This window comes from Halichoerus grypus, chromosome 11 (genome assembly GCF_964656455.1).
Source record: "Halichoerus grypus chromosome 11, mHalGry1.hap1.1, whole genome shotgun sequence".
Classification (NCBI taxonomy): domain Eukaryota; kingdom Metazoa; phylum Chordata; class Mammalia; order Carnivora; family Phocidae; genus Halichoerus; species Halichoerus grypus.
In genome coordinates this window covers 80,862,897-80,878,054 of record NC_135722.1, presented here as the reverse complement: position 1 = coordinate 80,878,054, position 15,158 = coordinate 80,862,897, and the positions used below count along the sequence as shown (strand labels likewise).

The following is a 15,158-nucleotide window of genomic DNA, read 5'->3' as shown; positions in this document are numbered from 1 at the left end:
AATCCTTTGTATTTCTGTGGTGTTGATTGTTATTTCTCCTCCTTCTTTTCTGATTTTTTTTTGAGTCCTCTTATTTTTTCTCGATGAATATGCCTAAAAGTTTATCAAATTTGCCTAATTTTTCAAAGAACCACCTCCCAGTTTCATTGATCTTTCCTATTGTTTTTAAGTCTCGGTTTCATTTACTTTTGCTCTAATCTTTATTATTTCCTTCCTTCTGCTGGGTTGGGCTTTGTTTGTTTTTCTTTTTCTAACCCTTTAAGGTGGAAGGTTAGGTTGCTTATTTGAAATTATATGAGGTGGGCAGGTATTGCTCTAAACTTTTCTCTTTGCCGCTTTGGCTGCTTCTGAAAAATTTGGGAATGTTGTGTTTTATTTTCATTTGTCTTAAGGTATATTTTTATATCCTCTGATTTCTTGGTTGATCCATTTATTGTTTAGTAGCATTTGCTTAGCCTCCATATGTTTATGTTCTTTCTAGATTTTTTCCTCATAATTGATTTCTAGTTTCATAACATCATGGTAGGAAAAGATGCGTGGTATAATTTCTATCTTCTTGAATTTATTGACACTTGTTTTGTGATCTAACATGTGATCTATTAAGGAGATTAATTCTCTCTTGTACTGACATCTTTGAAGAGCCATGATTCTGCCTTTCAAAGCCTCTTGTCATTTATTGAGAAAAATGGTGTGATTTTCTCTTTTGATCCAATATGATGAATTATGATGGCAGATTTTCCAGGATTGAACCATTCTTTTCTTCTCAGAACAAGCTCTACTAGAATAAGTTATAGTGTTCTATTTTTCATTCTGTAGAATTCAAGATGTTGATACCTCATTTTAAGATTTTATCTATTTTTTATCATGACAACTTAATCTTTATTTCTGGTATGATGTTTTTCAAGTTAAGTTTGCTTTATAAAATATATAGGAAGGTTTTGACTTTTTTCTTTAAGATAGTATAAGAGAAATCCTCTGCCACTAAAGAAATTAAGACAGGCTGTGACATTATCAGAGTTAATTTTGATAATTTATATTCCATAAAACTCTCCATTTCCTAATTATCAAATTTATTTAAGAGTGTTTCATTTAATATTATTTAATATTGTTTTCTAATTCTTCTAATTATTCTAGTATCTGTAGTTAGTTTCTTTACCATACATCCTATGAAATATTTTTCCTCCTTTTCTTTGTTTGACTTTCTCTTTTCTACTAATGTCTTTATTGAATGCTTAACTGATTTGTTTTCATTATTTTTTCACAAAAAATACTATATAATTCTTTGAATGTATATTTTTGCATTTAACTATCTCATTCATTTTGATTTGAAATGTTATTTTTGTTAATGTCTGGATGATTAATAATTTTTATGTAAATTTCCTCATTGATCAAGGACTTAACTAGAAAAATGTGTCAAATGCCGTTAACTTTGATCTTTAATAAAATAATGTTATGTTTATTTTTTTCAGAATTTATTAAAGATTCCTTGTACTGCATCAGTTTTAAGTTTCCTATCTGTGCTTATTTTTTTTTAAATGTTTTTTTTTTTATTTATTTATTCATGAGAGTCAGAGAGAGAGAGAGAGAGGCAGAGGCAGAGGGAGAAGCAGGCTCCCCGCCTAGCAGGGAGCCCGATGCGGGACTCGATCCCAGGACCCCGGGATCATGACCTGAGCCAAAGGCAGACGCTTAACCATCTGAGCCACCCAGGCGCCCTCTATCTGTGCTTATTAACCGTGTACTTGATATGTAAAATATGAAAGAAATATAGGAATATTCCCACTCTGTTTTTATCAAGTTTTCTTTTTTCTTTTTTTTAGGGTTTGTTTTAAGTGTTTGGCTTCTGTATTGATTGTTTCATAAAGTCTTATGCTTTATGTTTTCTTTGAGGAGAATACCTTTTATCCTTAATATCCTCACTTTGTCTCATTTGATGTCTTTGGTCTTGAATTCTGCTTTATCTGTTATTAATATTGCTTCTCCTGCTTTCTACATGTATTTACCTGGTTCACTTTTTCTCATCTTTTAATTTTCCACTTATTTTCCTATGTTTTTATTGTTTTTCTTTAAAACTAAAAATAGAATTTTTTTTAACCCAGCCTGACTTTCTTTGACATTGACATTTGTTGGGGTAATTAATATACAAGCTTTTATTTCTTCTAATACATTATATATATTTTTTATGTATCTATTTAAGTATATTTGTTACTTAAATACTCCTTTTCTTACTTTGCTGGGTTTGTCACTTTTCCTTCATTTTCTTTTCCCCATTCAATACTCAGTCATTCATTGTTAATTTGTTAATCTATTTTCCATTTTGCTAGTGCTTACCTTCTCATTCTGAAGAGTCATAGTTAAACTATATTCCTCTTTAATTATATCAGAATTAAACAATAACTATGCCTGTAACATTTTACCAAATTATTTTAATAACACATACTAAATAAGTTCAGAACCTTTTTCTCTCCCAAGTCCCTACAACTTTTTTGTAACATAGTTCAGAATTTTTACTACTAAGCTGTATGTAAGCTATCATTTTTCCAGGAAACCTTTATCTTGAATATTGGGTTTATCATTCACTTGTATTTTATAAATTTTCTGAATATCTATTTCCATCAACAATATAATCTTTAGTTTTGAGGGTGGTTTTACTACTTTATAAAAATGGTATCATATGGCATATATATTTCTGCAATTTGACCTTATTTACCTAACATTAGTGAAGTTCTTTATTTTGATATGTATTATTCTGTTTTATTCATTTTTACTGCACTATATTATTACATTCTATAACTATCATTTATCCATCCTCATTTTTTTTTTAAGAGAGAGAGCCCTCGTGAGCAGGGGGTGGGGAGAGAAAGAGAGAGCCTTAAGCAGGCTCCACGCACAGCATGGAGCCAGTCACAGGGCTGGATCCGACAACCCTGAGATCATGACCTGAGCCGAAATCAAGAGTTGGACACTTAACCGACTGAGCCACCCAAGCACCCCCATTCTCATTTTTATAGTCATTTGTTTCCACTTTGACGGCTATTACATCGAGTGCAGCCATGAAATTTTGCACATTACATCCCTCAAAATAACATTCATCAGGATGAGTGAGAGACAACTATTAAGTCAGTCTTTCCATCTGTTTTCTAGTGCCCCCATGTCCACTCCCTAGTATCTGAGCTCCTAGCATCTGAGTCTCCTCTCCTTCCAGGAAAACAATGAAAGCTCCCATGCGTATTATCTCCTAAAGACAGACACAGTAGGTGGGAGAATAGTACAGTGGAAGTGGTTACACCTCTAGTTTCTACTTAGGCTACCCAAACGTCCAGATGCTATTGTTTTTCAGAAGTACATAAATAATATTGTAAATAATACAAAGTCATTCACTATTGTTATTTAATTCTGAGTACGATTTGCCATTATCTACTTTCTCAATAAAATGCTGGAAGTACAATTATATGAAGTTCTATAGATTTGTTTTATTTTTTTGTTCTTCGTTTTTATTGAAATATAGCTGACTACAATGTTATATTAGTTTCAGGAGTACATCATCGTTATTTGACAATTCTATACATTACTCAGTGCTCATAACAATATGTGTAGTCACCATCTCTCACCATAGAAAGTTATTACAATATTATTTACGATATACCCTATGCTGAACTTTTAATCTCTGTGACTATTTATCTTATAACTGGATGTTTATACCTATTTTACCCAGGCCCCACCCCACCTCTTGCATTCTTCTTTTTTTTTAATTGAAGTATAGTTGACACACCCTGTTACCTTAGTTTCAGTTATGCAACATAGTAATTCCTCATTATGTTATACTCTGTTCACAAGTGTAACTACCATCTGTCATCATACAGTGTTGTTACAGTACTACTGATTACATTCCCTATGCTATAACTTTTACCCTGGTGAAATATTCATTACAAAACTGGAAGCCTGTATCTCCCACTCTCTTTCACCCATTTTGCCCATCCCCCCATTCACCATCCCTCTAGCAACCATTAATTTCTTCTCTGTATTTATGAATCTGTGTCTGCTTTTTGTTCATTTACTCATTTTTTTTTGTTTTTAGATTTCACATATAAGTGAAATCATATAATATTTGTCTTTCACTTAGCATAATATCCTCCAGGTTCATCCATGTTGTCATAAATGGCAAGATCTCATTATTTTCTATAGCTGAATACTATTTTATTGTTTGTGTGTGTATGTATCACATCTTCTTTATCCATTCATCTATCACCAGACACTTGGTTTGTTTCCATATTCTTGGTTGCTGTTAATAATGCTTCGATAAACATAGGGGTGCATATGTCTTTCCAAGGTAGTGTTTTCATTTTCTTTGGGTAAATACTCAGTAGTGGAATTACTGGATCATATGGTATTTCTAATTTTTTGGATAACCTCCATACTATTTTCTATAGTAGCTATACCAATTTACATTTCCACCAACAGTGCATGAGGATTCCCTTTTCTACACATCCTCACCAACACTTGTTATTGCTTGTCTTTTTTATTCTAGCTATTCTGATGTAAGGTATAAGATTATATCTCCATGTGGTTTTGATTTGCATTTCCCTGATGATTACTGATGTTGAGCATCTTTTCATGATTAGGTTGGCCATTTGTCTTTGAAAAAACACTCTGTTCAGATTCTCTGCCCGTTTTTTAATCAGATTGCTTATTTTTTATATACTAAAAGTTTACTGGATATATCATTTGCTAATATCCTCTCCCATTCAGTAGGTTGCCTTGTTGGTTTGTTGAGTTTCTTTCACTGTGCAAAAGCTTTTTTTTTTTTTTTTTTTTTTTTAAAGATTTATTTATTTGACACAGAGAGGGGGAACACAAGCAGGGGGAGTGGGAGAGGGAGAAGCAGGCTTCCCGTGGAGCAGGGAGCCCGATGCGGGGCTCAATCCCAGGACCCTGGGATCATGACCTGAGCCGAAGGCAGACGCTTAACCGACTGAGCCACCCAGGCGCCCCTGTGCAAAAGCCTTTTTATTTTGGTGTAGTCCTAATAGTTTAATTTTGCTTTTGTTTCCCTTGCCTGAGGAGATATATCTAGAAAAATGATGCTAAGGCTGATGACAAAGAGATTACTATCTATATATTTTTTAGCAGTTTTGTGTCTTCCTGTCTCATATTTAGGTCTTTAATCCATTTTGAGTTTATTTTTTTATATGGTGTATGTGGTACAGTTTCATTCTTTTGCATGTAACTGTTCAGTTTTCATAGCACCATTTTTGAAGAGCCTGTCTTTTCTCCATTGTATATTCTTGCCTCCTATGTGGTAGATTAAGGTGTGGGGGTTATTTCTGTGCTCTCTATTGTGTTTCATTGATGGTGTGTCATTTATGTGCTAGTACCATAATGTTTTCAATACTCTATAATCTTGTAGTATATTTTGAAATCTGGAATTGCTGCTTTGAAAAAGTTTTGCTTTATCATTACTTTTTGCCATTTTAATTGTTATCTTTCTCGGTATGGACTTCTTTGGATTCATCTTGTTAGGGGCTGTCTGTTCTTCCTGGACTTGGATGTCTGTTATCTTGCTCAGATTAAGGAAGTTTTCAACTATTATTTCTTCAAATAACTTTTCTGTCCCTTCTTTCTCTCATTTCCCTCTGGGATCCTTATAATGCAAATATTTTTACTCCTGATAATGCTGCTGGGTTCCCTTAACCTCTTTTCATTTTTTATTCTTTTTTCTCTTTCCCATTAAGCCTGGTTGCTTTCCATTACATTGTCTTCCAGATTGCTGATCTGTTATTCTGCATCCTCTAATCTGTTATTGATTTCCTCCAGTGTATTATTTCAGTTATTGAATTCTTCATCTCTGACTGCTTCTTTTTGTACTTTCCATCTCTTTATTGAAGACCTAACAAATGATCCATGCTTTTCTCAAGTCCAGTGGGTATCTTTATGACTATTACTTTGAATTATTTATTTGACATTGGTTATTTTCATTTCATTTAGCTTTTTTGCTGTAATTTTGTCTTGTTCCTTCATTTGGGAGAGATTTTCCTGTCTCTTCATTTTGCCTGACTCTCTGTGTTTGTTTACATGTATTTGGTAGGTCAGGTATGTTTCCTGGTATTGAAAGTAGTGACCTTGTGAAGAAGAGGTCCTGTGGTGCCCTGTAGCACAATCCCCCCAGTCACCAGAACCAGGTGTTCCAGGGCTGCCCCTGTGTTCTGTGGTACCTACTATTGTGGCTGATCTGCAGTTGCTTCCAGCCCAGCCAGCTGCAATGATCCAGTTTGCCTGCTGGGCACACTGGACAGGGTTTGGTCCCCACAATTTTGAGGGTCTTGTCTGAGGTGTCGTGGGCTCATTGGTGGATGGGGCCAGCAGTCAGACCAAATGTCTTCAGTTAACCACTCTGCCACAATTTCGGGTGCATGAAGGTTAAGGCTTGCTCCCTGTATAGGCAGCTAAGAGGCTGGCTGCTGGAACTGTGGGCATGATAATGTTCGAAGTTCTTTCCCCTCAATCCCCCACCTTCCCACAACCAGAGATGCTTTGGAGGGATACCTGCTGAGGTGGTGGGTCCACAAGAGAACATCATTGTTGGGTATCCAGTTTTAGCAAGGTAAATGGAGTGTTTGTACTAGTTCCCACAAGAATGGGCATTAAGCCCACTGATTTTTAAAGCTCTTGAAGTTAAGCCACACTAGTATTGAAAGCCCGATGTTATATGGACTCATCCTTCCATTGCAGGTGCCCAGTGCTGGGAGTGCCTGGTGTGGGGTCTGATCCCCTTGCTTATCCATGCTTGTGATGTCCCTCCCTTTTGTGGTTAGTCCCACCAAAGGTTCAGTCCCCAGCTGTGTCTCTACCCCTCCTAGGCTCTTTGGTGTACCCTCGTCTCCGCAAATAACTGTGGAAAGTCTGTTCTGCAGTCTTCAGGTCATTTTCAGAGTTAGTTGAATAGATGTAGCTATTATCTATTATGTCTATGGGACAAAGTGAGCTCAAGATCCTCCTACCCCATCATCTTACACTACTCTGGGCTAGCTCTCAACACATTCCCAAAAGAATAAACCCAAAAGAAGATTCAGTATTTACTGAAAACTATGTTTTAAGGAATGTAGTCTGTAGCATTAGCTTTTGGGAGACAGTCCTGTCAGAATATTTACCAATACTCAGTTTAGTCTCTACTGAAAGATATTTGTCTTTTCATACATATTGCTGCAAAGTTCCATAATCTTCCATTAGATACTGGTGTAAATATTCACACCACACCAACCCAGGAAATGCTGGTATAATTAATTCTTTAATCCAAGTCTGAGACCTAACATTTACTTATTCAATTTCATTTTATTAGATTGATGCTAAAACCTACAATGCTATAATTCTAAGACTTAAGAAAAACAACAGTCCGCTGGAAGATTTAGTTGATATGTATTTACATGATCTTTTCTTTTTTTCTTTATAGGTCGAAAGTTTAAAAAGTTCAATAAAGTCAGAGTTATGAGAGCATTGGATGCTGTTGCTCTCCCACAGCCTGTGGGCATTCCAAATGAAAGCCAAGCCCTAAGCCAAAGAATTTCCTTTTCACCAAGTCAAGATATACAGTTGATCCCCCCATTGATTAACCTACTAATGAGCATTGAACCAGATGTGATCTATGCAGGACATGACAACACCAAACCTGATACCTCCAGTTCTTTGCTGACGAGTCTTAATCAACTAGGCGAGAGACAACTTCTTTCAGTAGTCAAGTGGTCTAAATCGTTGCCAGGTAATAATAATTTGTATATAGTAGCATAGAATGAAAATTTTACCGTATTTCTTGTACTAGTAGATTGTTAAAGTCTGTACAGTAAATTAAATATTGTGTAGGGGCGCCTGGGTGGCTCAGTCCGTTAAGAGTCTGCCTTCAGCTCAGGTCATGATCCCAGGGTCCTGGGATCGAGCCCCGCATCGGGCTCCCTGCTCAGCTGAGAGCCTGCTTCTCCCTCTCCCTCTGCAGCTCCCCCTGCTTGTGCTCTCTCTCTCTCTCCTTGTCAAATAAATAAAATCTTTAAAAAAAAAAAAAATATTGTGTAAACAGCATGTTATAGTATGCATTTCAGCAGTTCAAAATAACTTATCTAGGATCTTAAATAATCTGTTACTTGTCTAGGACCCTACTGTGTGCTATGGAAATACAAAAGTCATAGATAACACTTGAGTCTTGATGATTCAAGAATTACATGCATGAAACAGTTAAGGATCAGGATAAGTTTATGTGTTCAAGCACAGATGTTATAGTAAAGAGAAAAACAAATTGACCATCTTCTTAAAAATGTCTAGTTCATTCTCAGTGCTAATTTAACCAACCTCAAATGGTTGAAAAAAACCTGAATGTATCTATTCATATAATATATCAAAATAGTATTCAGAGTATAGTGGGGTGTTTAAAGTTAATTAAGTCACATAATTCGAACATAAGGAAATGAACTTCCTTCCAGTTACTATTTTCTCTAATTTATACTCAGACAAAGTGGATAACAGTGAGAATCTGGCTTGTACCATCATGAAAGGATTTAAGTCACTTTACTTATAAACAAGTTTTACTTCCTCAGCACAACTCCATACAAGGATGCAGTTTTTACTTGGCTAAATCTGAGACTGCAGAGCCAGGAGAATACATGGGTAGCCATTGTTTGTGGAGGCATTAATCCCATAATTAGAAATACAGCATTTTTAAAAATTATATTCTCTTCACACCAAAAATATCCTTACACTTTTTTAAACCAGTTGATTTTTCCAGTATCTGATCAAGAATTAAACATATTATGCCATTTTAGTCTTCAAGTAAATTCAATCATCTTTTTTAAAGAATTTTTTTTCTCAATTTGCCTTAATATATTTCCATTATTATTTTACCTGAAAGGTTTGAAATTCAATGGGTGACTTGTTCTTCAAAATTCAAGGTTATGTGAAAGAGAAGAAAAATAGATTCCTGTTGAATCTTTTAAAAAAACACATGTTGAGAAAAAATTGATAACATTCACTATTCTAATAGAGATAAAGTAATTTTATAGAAAAATCCAAATACCCAGGTTCTTATTAGCTCCATTGTTGCTGAAAGTCTTGGGCAGGTAATTTTTTTTCCATTAAAGAATTTCTGAATTTTTAAAACTTACTGAATAAAGTCATTATCACCTTTCATAGATCTTTATTAAATTGAGATATTACAATAGGATTGAACTTTTTCTGTTTAAAAATAGGAGTATTTAAATGTATGTTTAACTTTTCTCAGTTTTTATATTATTTAGAAAAGTTGCTTTCTTTGATTGATATAGTTTATATTTTTAGTATTTTGCAGGTTCTTTACTGTTTAAAAAGATTCTACTATCAGTTGGCAAAGTTAGAAAATGACCAGTTATAGCTTAAAAGATAATTTATTCACTTTGGGTAAAAGCTAAGTGAACATTTTAAGTTGAAACATTTACCTGTGAAGATTTTTCATCTTCATATTCTCAAAAAGAGTGAGAGGAAATTTTTACACTGAATTTAGCAACAACTTTTTTAATCTTGCAAAAATGTAATTTGTGTGTAAGTAAAAAGAATGATGGCATCCACCAGTATTATAGGTACCATTTCCATTAACTATTACAATAAGGGAAGCTTATTTGATAATTAAATTTGATGATTTAGATTAGCAAATGATTGTGTGGCCCATGATCTTTATTTTTTAATTTATTTTTATTATGTTATATTAGTCACCATACAGTACATCATTAATTTTTGATGTAGTGTTCCATGATTCATTTTTGTATAAAACACCCAGTGCTCCATGCAGTATGTGTCCTCCTTAATACCCATCACCGGGCTGCCCATCCCCCACCCCACTCCCCTCTAAAACCCTGTTTGTTTCTTGGAGTCCATAGTCTCTCATGGTTTGTCTCCCCCTCCGATTTCTCCCCCTCATTTTTCCCTTCCTTCTCCTAATGTCCTACATGCTATTCCTTATGTTCCACAAATAAGTGAAACCATATGATAATTGACTTTCTCTGCTTGACTTATTTCATTTAGCATAATCTCCTCCAGTCCCATGCATGTTGATGCAAAAGTTGGGTATTCATCCTTTCTGTTGGCTGAGTAGTATTCCATTGTATATATGGACCACATCTTCTTTATCCACTCATCTATTGAAGGGCATCTCAACTCTTTCCACAGTTTGGGTATTGTGGACATTGCTGCTATGAACATTGGGATGCCTATGGCCCTTCTTTTCACTACATCTGTGTCTTTGGGGTAAATACCCAGTAGTGCAATTGCTGGGCCATACGGTAGCTCTATATTTAAATTTTTGAGGAAACTCCATACTGTTTTCCAAAGTGACTGTACCAACTTGCATACCCACCAACAGTGTAAGAGCGTTCCGCTTTCTCCACAACCTCTCCAACATGTGTTGTTTCTTGCTTTGTCAATTTTTGCCATTCTAACTGGTGTAAGGCAGTATCTCAGTGTGGTTTTGATTTGAATTTCCCTGATGGCTAATGATGATGAACATTTTTTCATGTGTCTGTTAGCCATTTGTATGTCTTCTTCAGAGAAGTGTCTGTTCATGTCTTCTGCCCATTTTTTGACTGGATGATTTGTTTTTTGGGTGTTGAGTTTGAGAAGTTCTTTATAGATCTTGGATACCAGCCCTTGTCTGTAGTGTCATTTGCAAATATCTTCTTCCATTCTGTGGGCTGCCTCTTTGTTTTCTTGACCATTTCCTTTGCTGTGCAGAAGCTTTTTATCTTGATGAAGTCCTAAAGTTCATTTTCGCTTTTGAGAGAAGTTGCTGTGGCCGATGTCCAAGAGGTTACTGCCTATGTCCTCCTCTAGGATTTTGATGGATTTCTGTCTCACATTGAGGTCTTTCATCCATTTTGAGTTTATCTTTGGGTATGTTGTAAGAGAATGCTCGAGTTTCATTCTTCTGTATATAGCTGTCCAATTTTCCCAGCACTATTTATTGAAGAGATTGTCTTTTTTCCATTGCATTTTTTTTTCTGCTTTGTCGAAGATTATTTGACCATAGAGTTGAGGGTCCATATCTGGGCTCTTTATTCTGTTCCATTGTTCTATGTGTCTGTTTTGTGCCAATACTATGCTGTCTTGGTGATCACAGCTTTGTAATATAGCTTGAAATCAGGCCACGTGATGCCTCCATCTTTGTTTTACTTTTTCAACATTTCCTTAGCAATTCGGTCTTTTCTGATTCCATACAAATTTTAGGATTGTTTGTTCCAGCACTTTGAAAAATGCCATTGGTATTTTGATCAGGATGTCATTTAAAGTATAGATTGCTCTGGGCAGCATAGACATTTAAACAATGTTTATTCTTCTGATCCATGAGCATGGAAATATTTTATCCATCTTTTTGTGTCTTCTTCAGTTTCTTTCATGAGTGTTCTGTAGTTCCTAGCGTATAGATCCTTTACCTCTTTGGTTAGGTTTATTCCAAGATATCTTATGGTTTTTGGTGCTGTTGTAAATGGAATGGATTCTCTAATTTCTCTTTTTACCATTACATTGTTAGTGTATAAGAAAGCAATTGATTTCTGTGCATTGATTTTTTATCCTGCCACATTACTGAATTGCTGTATGAGTTCTAGTAATTTGGGATGGAGTCTTTTGGATTTTTCACATAAATTATCATGTCATCTGCAAAGAGAGAGAGTTTGACTTCCTCTTTGCAAATTGAATAACTTTTATTTATTTTTGTTTTCTGATTGCTGTTGCTAGGACTTCTAGTACTATGTTGAACAATAGTGGCGAGAGTGGGCATCCTTGTCGTGCTCCTGATCTTAAGGGAAATCTCTCAGCTTTTCTCCATTGAGAATGGTATTTGCTGTGGGTTTTCATAGATGGATTTTATGAACTTGAGGAATGTTCCCTCTATCCCTATACTCTGAAGAGTTTTAATCAGGAAATGATGCTGTATTTTGTCAAATGCTTTTTCTGCATCAATTGAGAGGACCATATGGTTCTTCACGCTCCTCTTATTAATGTGTTGAATCACATAGATTGATTTGCAAATGTTGAACCACTCTTGTATCCTAGGGATAAATCCCACTTGGCCATGCTGGATGATACATTTAATGTACTGTTGTATCCTATTAGCCAGGATTTTGTTGAGAATTTTGGCATCCATATTCATCAGGGATATCGGTCTGAAATTCTCCTTTTTGATGGGGTCTTTGCTTCATTTGGGAATCAAGGTAATGCTGGCCTCAAAGAATGACTCTGGAAGCTTTCTTTCTGTTTCTTTTTTTGAAACAGCTTCAGGAGAATAGGTATTATTTCTTCTCTGAATGTTTGGTAGACTTCCCCAGGGAATCCATCAGACCCTAGACTCTTATTTTTGGGGAAGTTGTTTTTTTTTTAATTTTTTATTGTTATGTTAATCACCATACATTACAATCATTAGTTTTTGATGTAGTGTTCCATGATTCATTTTTTTGTGTATAACACCCAGTGCTCCATGCAGAATGTGCCCTCTTTAATACCCATCACCAGGCTAACCCATCCTCCCACCCCCCTCCCCTCTAGAACCCTCAGTTTGTTTTTCAGAGTCCATCTGCTTCAATCTCATTCCTGGTTATTGGTGTCTTCAGGTTGTCAATTTCTTCCTGTTTCAGTCTTGGTAGTTTATAGGTTTCCAGAAAGCATCCATTTCTTCCAGGTTGCTTAATTTATTGGCATATAGTTGTTAATAATAATTTCTAATAATTGTTTCTATTTCCTTGGTGTTAGTCGTGATCTCTCCCCTTTCATTCATAATTTTATTAATTTGGGTCCTTTCTCTTTTCTTTTGGATAAGTCTGGCTAGTGGTTTATCAATCTTATTAATTCTTTCAAAGAACCAGCTTCTACTTTCGTCAATCTGATCTACTGTGTTTCTGGTTTCTAATTCATTGATCTCTGCTCTAATCTTAATTATTTCTCTTCTAATGCGTGGCTTAGGCATCATTTGTTGCTTTTTCTCCAGTTCTTTAAGGTGTAAAATTGGTTGGCAAATTCGGGATATTTCTATTTTTTTGAGTGAGGCTTGGATGGCTATGTATTTCCCCCTTAGGACCACCTTTGCAGTATCCCATAGGTTTGGACCAATGTGTTTTCATTCTCATTGGTTTCCATGAATTGTTTAAGTTCTTTTGATTTCCTGGTTGACCCATACTTTCTTGAGCAGAGTGGTCTTTAGCTTCCAAGTGTTTGAATTTCTTCCAAATTTTTTCTTGTGATTAAGTTCCAATTTCAAATCATTGTGGTCTGAGAATATCCAAGGAATAATCTCAACCTTTTCGTATTGGTTGAGACCTGATTTGTGACCCAGTATGTGGTGTATTCTGGAGAAAGTTCCATGTGTGCTCGAGAAGAATGAGTATTTTGTTGTTTTAGGGTGGAATGTTCTGCATATATCTATGAGGTCCATCTGGTCCAGTGTGTCATTCAAAGCTCTTGTTTCTTTGTTGATTTTCTGCTTAGATATCTGTCCATTGCTGAGAGGGGAGTATTAAGTTCTCCTACTATTAACTTATTATTATCAATATGTCTCTTTATTTTGATAAACAGTTGGTTTATGTAGTTGGCTTCTCCCATGTTGGGGGCATAGATATTTACAACTGTTAGATCTTCTTGTTGGATAGACCCTTTAAGAATGATGTAGTGTCCTTCTGTGTCTCTAACTACAGTCTTTAGCTGAAAATCTAATTTGTCTGATATGAGAATTGCTACCCAAGCTTTCTTTTGATGTCCGTTGGCATGAAAGATGGATCTCCATCCCTCCACTTTCAGTCTGGATGTATTTTTAGGTTCAAAATGAGTCTCTTGTAGACAGCATATGGATGGGTCCTGTCTTTTTATCCAATCTGCAACCCTGTGCTGTTTTATGGGAGCATTTAGGCCATTCATGTGATTATTGAAAGATATGAATTTATTGTCATCATGTTGCCTATGAAGTCCATGTTTCTATAGATTGTCTCTGTAAATTTCTCTTCTATATTACTCTTGGCGAATTTCCCCTATTATAGAACCCCCCTTAATATTTCTTGCAGGGCCGGCTTAGTGGTCACATATTCTTTCAGTTTCTGCTGGTCTTGGAAGCTCTGCATCTCTCCATCCATTCTAAATGACAGCCTTGCCGGATAAAGTATTCTTGGCTGCATGTTCTTCTCATTTAGTACACTGAATATGTCTTGCCAGCCCTTTCTGGCTTGCCAGGTCTCTGTGGATAGGTGTGATGTTATTCTGATGTTCCTCCCTCTACATAAGGAATCTTCCCCCTAACTGCCCTTAAGATGGTTTCCTTGGTTCTAAAATTTGTGTTTTACTATTACATGCCAGGGCACTGGTCTGTTCTCCTTCATCTTGGGATGGGTTCTCTCTGCTTCTAGGACATGAATACTTGTTTTATTCCCCAGATTAGGGAAGTTCTCAGCTATGATTTGCTCAAATATATCTTCTAGACCTCTCTCGCTATCCAGCCCTTCAGGGATCCCAATAATTCTGACATTAGAACATTTTATGACGTCACTTATTTCTCTAATTCTGCTGTCATGGATTTTAAGCTGTTTGTTCCAGGCCTCCCCCATTTCCTTCTTTTCTATCAGTTTGTCTTCTCGATCACTAATTCATTCTTCTGCCTCGTTTACCCTAGCTGTTAGAGAATCTAATTTACACTTCATCTCATTTATAGCATTTTTAAGTTCGGTCTGATTAGCTCTCATTTCTGCCCTTAGAGAATCTATGTTGCTGTTAATGTTTTTCTTCAGCCTAGCTTTTGTCTTCATAACTGTTTACCTGAAGTCTATTTCTGACATCTTGCTTATATAGATATCCATTAGGTCTGCAGGAGAGGTATTGTCTCTTGGTCTTTTCTTTGTTGGGAGTTCCTCCTTCTAGTCATTCTGTTGAGTTGTGGTTGAGGGGATGTACAGTCGAAAATATCAACCACAATCCAGGCAAGGTGCACCCTGGGAAAGTTCAGAGCAATCGGAAGCCACCACCGAAAAAAACCCAGCCAAAATGAAACCCAAGAATAACATTTATAAAGTATAAAAATAAAAACAAACAAACAAAACCCACAAAAAAAAAAAATGACAAAAAAGGGTGGGGGGGGTTCAGGGAAGGTAGCTATAATCCCTCTATGTGGGCGAGGT

General features: G+C 35.8%; 1 protein-coding gene across 2 annotated transcripts in view; it reads left to right on the top strand.

The window, feature by feature from the left end:
* The window catches only part of PGR (progesterone receptor), a 98,209-nt gene that overhangs the window by 60,505 nt on the left and 22,546 nt on the right, over positions 1–15,158 (top strand). The window contains exon 4 of one of the 2 annotated variants that reach the window (XM_036081767.2): positions 7,448–7,753. The exons of the other annotated variant lie outside the window; for it this stretch is intronic. Coding sequence (XP_035937660.1) covers positions 7,448–7,753 — 306 coding nt within the window. The remainder of the gene's footprint in view (positions 1–7,447; positions 7,754–15,158) is intronic. 2 annotated transcript variants of the gene reach the window in all.